General features: G+C 38.7%; 1 protein-coding gene across 1 annotated transcript in view; it reads left to right on the forward strand.

Annotated features, from left to right (window-relative positions):
- Positions 1-5,879, forward strand: part of APH1B (aph-1 homolog B, gamma-secretase subunit) — a 31,064-nt gene extending 25,185 nt beyond the window's left edge. Inside the window, exon 6 of the mRNA XM_037502650.2 lies at positions 5,621-5,879. Within this exon, the coding sequence (XP_037358547.1) occupies positions 5,621-5,788 (168 nt within the window). The 3' untranslated portion in view covers positions 5,789-5,879. The remainder of the gene's footprint in view (positions 1-5,620) is intronic.
- The last annotated feature ends 3,012 nt before the right edge of the window (positions 5,880-8,891 follow it).

Here is an 8,891-nt window from a genome sequence, read left to right on the forward strand (position 1 = left end):
TTTTTATGGGCCCAACTGGCTGTTCATTAATTTGTCAGGTATTTATTGAGTGCTTTCTATGTTCCATGCACTGTTCTAGGTGAATATACCGGTTTAGTGAACAAAACAAAGATCCCTGACTTTATAATGTACTCGGGGGAGAGAGGCAATAAGCAATAGACAGAACTTAGAGATTATATATTAGAAATTGATAGGTCTGTGGAAAAAGGGGGAAATAGAGCAGATTAAAGAAATCCAGACTGTTGGGTTTGGGCATAGGTATGTTAAATTTTTTTAAGTGGTGAGAGTAGGCTTCATTGTGAAGGTAATATTTAAGCAAACAAATGAAGTAGAGTTGGTCATGTGACTGTTTAGAGAAGAGCATTTTGAATTGAAGGGGGCCATTGGTAAAGTTTTAAGATTAAAGAATATTCTTGATCTCTTTATGGGAAGTAAGAGTGGTTAGAATAGAGTGAGGCAGAGAGAGCTTAGTAAGTGGGATATTGTCACAGAGTTGAAGGTGAGGAGGGAAGTAGAGATTGGAAGGGAAAACCACATATGTATAATGCAGGACTTTGGATTTTACTCTTAGTGAAATAGGAGTTATTGTGGGGTGTTAAGGAAAGGGATATGATCTTTTAAGTTCAAATTTTTTAAACTTACGTTTGCCTCAACACACTTTGCTGTGTTGAGAGGAGACTACAGTGGAGGAAGAGATTGAAGTCATCAAGAAAAGAAGGGTGACACCTTGGGTGAGCTAGCAGGGGAAATGATGAGAAAACAGATTCAGGTTGTATTTTTGAAAGTAGAGCCTGCAGAATTTCCCAACAGAGTGCATAAAGCATGAGGAGACAGAAGAGGAGCCAAGGATGTCTTCAAGGCTTTTGCTTGGATGGAGTTTCCATCAGCTAAGATGGGGTTACTTGTGAAGGGAGATCACAAGTTCTGTTTGGGCATATTACCTGGGAGCTATTTATTGGATATCCAAGTAAAGATGTGGATAGGCAGATGGATTAAAAAAAATCTGGAGTTTGGGAGAAAAATCTGGACTAGAAAAGAGGGTTGCAAGGAGTGAGTGCAGGCAGGCATGCAGTCAGGTGAAGAGGTGCAAGAATTAAGTCCTAGGACACTCCAGCGTTGAGGTTGGAAAAAGCAGAGGAGACAGGGAAGAAGCAACCAGTGAGATACAGAAAAACCAGGAGCCAGATGTCATGGATCCAAGTGTGTTAAGGAGGGGAGAGTGATCAGCTAGCACATGCCTATGGAGTAAAACGTCTCTGTTTCACATAGGTCTCTGTTAACCTTACTGGTGAAAGACTTACCTCCTGCTGCACCCCACAGTTGATATCATATACTCCCTATAATGGATCCAGTGCGGCTTCCCAATAGTTACGACTTTGTCCTTGCTGTTTTATCTGCAGTGACTAGTCTTTTCCTAACCTAGGTTATTTGGAAAGCTATTCATTCCATGTGAAGTCTCTCAGGAAAAGGTGCATATTCCAAACTCAGCAGTATTACTCACGCCTATTCATAGCTGTGTTATATTTATCCTCAGCCAGCATCATTTCATTTTACATAGTTTTTATGCCTTTCTCTCCACCTAGACTAAATCATCAAGTCTGGGGCCTTATCTTGTCAATATTTATATCCTTAATCCCTGGCATATAGTAGGTGGTCAGTAAATGTTGAATATTAGATAGTTGATATCACTCTCTTTAATCATAAAAAAGAATCCAGAAAATTTGGAAGATTATATGCCAAAAAGTTATCAGAAGCTATCTCTGAAACTCAGGTTTCAGAGAATAGCTAATTGTTTCATTAAAATAGCATACATACAGATAAGTATACAAATCAGAAGTGTACATTTTGGTGAATTTTCACAATTTGAACACACCTATGTAAATCAAACCTATGTGAAAACTTTATTGGCTCCCAGGAGGCTCGTAGTGCCACATCACTAGTTCCCAAGGTAATCACAGTACTAACTTTGAAAAGCTCAGATTGCCCTGCCTTTTGGTATTTTATGTAAATGGAACCATACAGTATTTACTTTTGCATCTGACTCCTTTTGCTCAATGTTATATTTGTGAGATTCATCTATATATAATTATTGAGTGCTCTTTTATTGAAGTATAGTATTCTAATGTGTGACTATACCATAATTTACCCATTCTAGAGCAGAAAAAGCATTTATGGTATTTAACTATTGTGAATAGTACTGCTTTCAGCATCCTAGTGCATGTCTCCTGATGAACATATATACACATTTCTTTTGGATGTATGCCAAGGAATGGAGTGGCAGGTTATGGGTACACCTGTCTGCTGTCAGCTTTTCACACTCAGTTTTTCAGAGTGGTTATATCCACTTACACTCCCACCACTAATGAGCTGCAGTTCCTCCTCCTTACCAACACATAGTGTGGCATTCTATTACCCTTCCCACTGGGAATGTAGAGGTGTCACATAATTTAGCCTGTATTTCCCTGATGATTAGTGGTGTTGAACATGTCTTCATATGTTTATTGGCCATTTGGATAATTCTTTTATGACATGCATGTTCAAATCTTTTGCCTGATGTCCCATTAGGTTGTCTTGTCTTTTTTGGAATTCTTTATATATTCTCTAATAAAAGCCTTTATCAGAGGTGTGTATTGAAAATAATTTCTACTCTGTGGTTTGTCTTTACATTTTCTTAATGTTGCATTTTTAAGAACAAGAGCTCTTAATTTTTAAATAATCTAATCAATATTTATGGTTTATTTTTGTTTTATTTAATAAAAATTTCATTTTAAAATTTATTTTGTGTTTTATTTGTGTATTTTAATTTTTACAGTAATCATGTAATTGCTTAAGAGAAATAGTTAAAGAGATACAAAAGAACTTAGTACCCTGTAAAATTAAAATACAGTGGATTTGAAGTATATAATTATTTTGAAGGAGATTCCAGAAAATGTTCAGTGTCTGCTATATTCACAGACACAGAGTATCCACAGTACTCTTTCTGCCTGTGGGCATGAAGTCAGCTCATTTCCCTGGCAGAGCTGATGGGCAGGGTCAGTGTGTCTTCCCTAGGGGCACTTGTGCAGGAAGGGTGAGGCCAGGGGCCGGGAGAAGGCTTGGAGGCACTTACCAACAGGTAGAGGTGTGTGGTGATTAACTATTAGCTAGCCCAATCATATTCTCCACTTTTAGTATAAATGCCAGGGCTAAAGGGGAACCCTTCTTCCCATCTTACCCTGGCCCAGCAGAGGAGGTGTCCCTCTTCTATCAAAGACCACTCCCTTCACTTTGGCTCTAATACCTGATTCTATCCTTCTTCTGGACTTTCATGCTTTTCGTTGTGCCCACTATCCTACACCAGCAGCCTTTCCCTTTCTTTGTCACTATACAAACACTCTTTAAATAAAATTCATTATTGCTTTTTTTCCTTCTAGCCACACTTTTTTTGTTGTTAAATTCCATCTGTAGGATTTTTTTTATTGATTTGCCACTCATTTACAGAACTATGTAATTTTGAAATTGCAATTTCACATCATCATATATAGCCACCTCTCTGTTTACAGTTCTTAATCACAGCAAAATGTTAAAAAGTTACCTCTACAATTTTTGTCTCCAATTCACAGCTCTTATTTTTAGTCCAGTCTGACTTTGGCTCAACCATCCTGAAACTGTCAAGGTCAAAAAGGACTTCCGTTTCGCCAAATCTAATGGCCATTGTTCTTTTTTCCTCTTTCCACCCTTTATTTTTATTTTATTTTATTTTATTTTTAAATAGAGGCATGTTTTATTTATTTATTTGTTTGTTTGTTTGTTTTGTTTATACATGCACTGGGTACAGTCAGAAGCGCGGGAGGGTGAGAGAATTCACCAGAGCCAGAGCGGGGAGCAGAGCAGGCAGAAGGACCGAAGTACACTGCTGAGGGGAGCAGCGGGTGGCAGGAGAGGTCTGCGCGACATGTGGGACCCTCCTCAGGTGGCCGGGGAGCAGCCGGGGATCAAGCCGGCGCCTCAGAGGTCGCCGGCAGCTTCGCAACCCAGCGCTCAACCACTGCGCCACCGGGGAGGCCCTCTTTCCACCCTTTAAAAAGAATCAAGCCACTCCCTCCTTTGACTTGAGCACACACTCCCTGATTTTCCTCTTATCTCCTTTGCTGACTTTTATTCTTCCAAACAATTTATAAATGTTAGAATTTCTCAGGGCTCTATGTCAACTTTTATTTTCCCTTCCCCCTATAATATCTCCTGGGTAATTGCATTCAGAGCATGGCTTAGATACTGTCTATGAGCTGGCTTCTATATTCCTTCTTGTGGCTCTGTCCTCTCTTCCGGGCCCCATACTCATTTGTCTCACTGCTTACTGACACCTGCCTTTGGAAATCTCACAGGCATGCCACTCTTAGCATGCCATCGTTGGAGTTGATTTTGACCCATCACTCCAAGCCTGGTCTTTCCCCAAGTCCTTCAAGTGTGGTCTTCCTTTGGTCTTTGTTATCTCATTAAATAGCACCTCCATTTCTCTAAAGTTGGAATCATGCAAGTCAGTCATGACCTCTCCCTTTCTTCACATTCATCCGGTCAGCAAGTCCTGTCAGGTCATATCACCTACTCTCTTCTTCACCACCACCACCATACTGGTCTGTCCTGGCCTGTCCTCTCCTCATCCAATATAAAGTCCTCCTAACTAGTTTCCCTGTTTTCTTCATAGCCTCCTTTAATCTGTTCTCTGTAGGTTTATACATCTAAAGTCACTCAGCTCTCCACTCTAAAACCCTCTGTGCCTCTTCATTGCACTGAGGATAAAATCCACACTTAAATCTTTACCAACATGCTGCATAGCTGACCCCTGTCTTCCCCTCTGATACTGTATGCTGACCTTCCATGTCCACACAAGATTAAATTTGAAACTTACTATGTTTTTAGCAGTACCCATCTCTTCATGCTTCTTTGCTTCCCTCCCTTAGTCTCCAAAAGGCTGACTCACTCCTCCTGTAGTCTCAGTTTAAATACTTTTTCCTCAGAACCTTTGTTGATCATCTTGTTCTTACCTGGTCTGGCACCATCACAGTTATAATTACTATGTCCTGACATCAATAACTTGTAATTTATTTGTCTCTTCATTTATTACCTACTTCTATTAGGATAGATACTTTGGTCATCACTATTTTGTAACATAGTACCTCTCAGCATTCTATCAATATTTTGGAATCTGCGGCATTTACACAGCTGAAAAAGGGCTCATGTTCCCTTGAATAATAAGTATTCATACAAAAGTAATTTGAACTTGCCTCAGTTTATGGCAAATTCTAATATCCAATTAACAGGAAATGATTAAAATCAGGTCCAAGTTATTTAACAATGTATCTTCTGTTGTGAATTACATTAGGTTCTGGCTTATAAACCTTCTAGGGGTTCCGTTTGAATTCAGTGAAGCATAGTTTTACAGGGGAGTATCTGTTGACTAGATTGGGGCTGTGTGTCTTTTATTTAGGTCCTGGTACTTCTGGACACATGATATAAATCATGTTTGATGAAACACACCCCAGCTATTGAAAGTATTTCATGTTGTCCTTTATCTTTGTTTACTCCACATGTTTAATACGCTTGCTATTATTACCCAAGCTGATTTATTTTCCCTTTGCAGACCCTCATAAGTCCTTATTATGGAGTAATTCTGGTGTCAGCATATATCATCATGGTGCTCACGGGCATCTGGGCATTCTTTGTTGCTGGAGGCAGCTGCCGAAGCCTGAAACTCTGCCTGCTCTGCCAAGACAAGGACTTCCTTCTTTTCAGCCAGCGCTCCAGATAACCTCCAAGAACCAGCCCCTCTCAAACAGTGAGCTGTGTCTTTAGAGGAAGCACAACTGTGCCTTTGTCTAAAAATCCTTTTCCATGTGGAATTTAGGAAAAGCAAAACTATCTGGATACAATAAGGACTTTCATTCAGCGGCTCTCTGAAAAGTCTACAGCAGTGCTGTGCATCCTGGCTGCACATTAAAATCACCTGGGGAAATAAGGACTAGTGGTTTCTGGGCTCCACAATCCAGATTTAATTTTTCTGGGTAATTTTTGAAAACTTCTCAGATGACTCTGATGTGCAACCATGTTGGCAACCATTGGTGTTCAAATAGGAACTTCCTGAGAACACTGGAAGTGAAAAAAAAAAATCAATGTTTGGTTGTCTCCTAACATAACTTGTACTGAGCAAGTAAATATCTGAATGTCAAACCCTGATTAGCTTTTGTCTTCTTAAGTTCTGAAGTCATAGAAGACTAAAGGGCTATCACCTCTATGAACTGTTTTCATGTACTTCACTAGAAGCTGGTTTTGAGAGAACATGGTAGGCTGAGCTAAATGCAATAACTGCACTTACTATGATAATTTAGCCAAAGTAAGCTATTGATGAATAAGCTATATATTTTTGAAGTTTTTCCATTCTAGATTTTGCTTTTTGAAGCATTGCATTGTTTTTTGAGCATATATTTAGTTTCTTTAACTAAAAGCTAATTCTTGTCTGACTTCTGGAAGGCATTATAAAACAAAGAATTTTTGTGCAACTTTGAGTCTTTCCTCACTTTAAGGATTTTCATGGGCTCTGCCCCAAAGCACTGTTTGCCAGTCGAGTGCTAGTTGCTGGACTAGTTGAGGAGAAGTCTATTGTTCTATGTGAGCAATTGAGCAGGTTGCTGAGTGAAGTATCCTGGCACAGGCTTTGCTGGAGCTGGTAAAACAGGAGGAAAAAAGGAAAACAAGCCAGTAGTGTGGCATTGACAATTTGCTCCTGTGATACTAAAAGATACTTCCCCCAAGTGGTGTAGTATAAAATGAGAAATATGTCTTTTGCTACCAAATTCATGCTTTTACCTACCTAATCTTTATGATCTTTAGGTCTAATAAATGGCTCTGGAATTTGGTAGTAGATGCTGAATTCCCTTTAAAGGAAAGCCCAAGGTCTGTGTTTAGCTTCTAAACAACCCTTTTGATTTTCTTTATAAAAAGGAAATGCCATTGAATTGTGTCTATACTAATTAGAAATTGTTGCTATTTGATGATTCTTAGGAAACTGATGATATGAAATGGAAATTACCTCACATTAAAGTGATAACCTCAGTGATCCCCATATGGGCAGTAGACTATAAAAGAAATAGGAGCAGCAAAGACAGCTCACCAGCGACATGACAGATAGAAGGATTTGGTAACATGTGTAGTACAGAAATGTGAGATATATGGCCTGCATTTAGCCACGCATTATTCCAGATACCAGAACATTACACATCAACTAACCTTTATCAGTGAAATCCCCTCCCACCTTTAAATTACTAGGATTTTCCAATTCAGGAATTCAAGAGGAGTAGGGGTAGTAGTAATACTATAAACAGTTTCATAAGTAATTAAAGTTAGTCCCCTAATAAAGTTTACTTTAGCACTAAACCCATGCTTCCACTGGAGCTTTTTATTTGAGCTTAAAGATTTCCTTTGACTAAAAGAATCATAGGAAGAATTAAGGACATAAAGCCTGAAGAGTGAAATGTTCTATGTAGAGTTGAGGGTAACAAGATACATATTGAAGGCAGCTTTATTCTTGTTGGAACATGGTGTTCTTTGATGTACAGAGTAAGAAAAATATATAGTTACTTACTGCTGTTGTTTACAAGTCTCTTAAATGGATAGTCTGATAAGTTTTTGCTGCTCTATAAAGTGTAGGAAACATAAATCATCCTTGAGCCCTGAGGATGTGTTCTGTTGATTATTAAAGAACCTGGGATATTGTAAACTGTCATTTATAAAAACTCAGCCAGCAAGAAAATTTTATTTGATGATGAGATTATTAACTTAGTTCAGGAAATTGTTTAATAATTCTTGATTACCTATGAGTCTAGGAATGTTGTAATTTCTGATTTCTCTTAAAGTCTGAGCATTACCATAATCATATTAGGCCACCACTGTTGCAAATAGCCTTGCTTTGCCTGATGCCAGAGAAGTCCAGAGGGAGCATATAGTCTTCCTCTGTTGTATATATATTGTTTTTGCTTTAGTAATAAAAAATGAGCTTTTGGAGTCCTGATAGTATTTGGAGAGAAAGAGATGGTGTTGATGTTGCATGTTCTCCTGCACACAGGGTTTTCTCAGTTTGAAAGGAGATTTGGGTATAGTTAAAGTTGACCTTGGAATGTGAATATTGTTGCAGTGCTTAAATATGTTGACCTTTGAATAACAGATACTTATTTTGTTGCTAGTAAAAGTTGTATTTATTTTTCATTCATTTGAATTAGTAGTTGTAACTGGCGAGGTTTTCCTCCATCCTGGCCTACCTGTCTGGCAATATAGCAGTAATAGTAATAGTAACTTCTTTTAGAGTCTTTTAGTGAAAACGTAGCTGAAAGGAATAAATGATATCTGCAAACTGCATAGAAATGCCTGTTGTTCTCAATATTAATACTTTCCCATCCCAATGTAGAACCTTGGTGTGATTTGTTGGGTTATTTTTTGGAACTGGGAATGCTCACGAGTTTTTCCTTATAAATCAATGGTAATAACCTACCAAATCATACCAAATAGGAATGTTCTACTTTCAGATGCAGGAAGGCTGTATTTTTGTTCTCTAGTACATTTCAGTCTTACTGAGAATGGCACATTCACACCAAAATGCTGGGTGTCCTTATTTGTAGAACTGGTACAGTATAAGCAGTTGTGACAAGAATTTCCTCCTACCTGGTACTCTTCCTACTGCCCCCCCCCCTTTAGATGAGTCCAAGACAGAGATTAGCAGCCTGTGTAGACCTGAACTCTCCATGGAAGCAACAGTGGCAACCTGTGTCAGGCATGGTCCTGGGAAGAGTGCTGGCTTTTTGTTGGCTAAACTTTTCCTGGACATCATCTTAGCTAAGTTGCCAAGATAGATATTATTGCAA

Source organism: Talpa occidentalis, unplaced genomic scaffold (assembly GCF_014898055.3).
Source record: "Talpa occidentalis isolate TD23 unplaced genomic scaffold, MPIMG_talOcc4v2.1 talOcc4.11, whole genome shotgun sequence".
Lineage (NCBI taxonomy): Eukaryota > Metazoa > Chordata > Mammalia > Eulipotyphla > Talpidae > Talpa > Talpa occidentalis.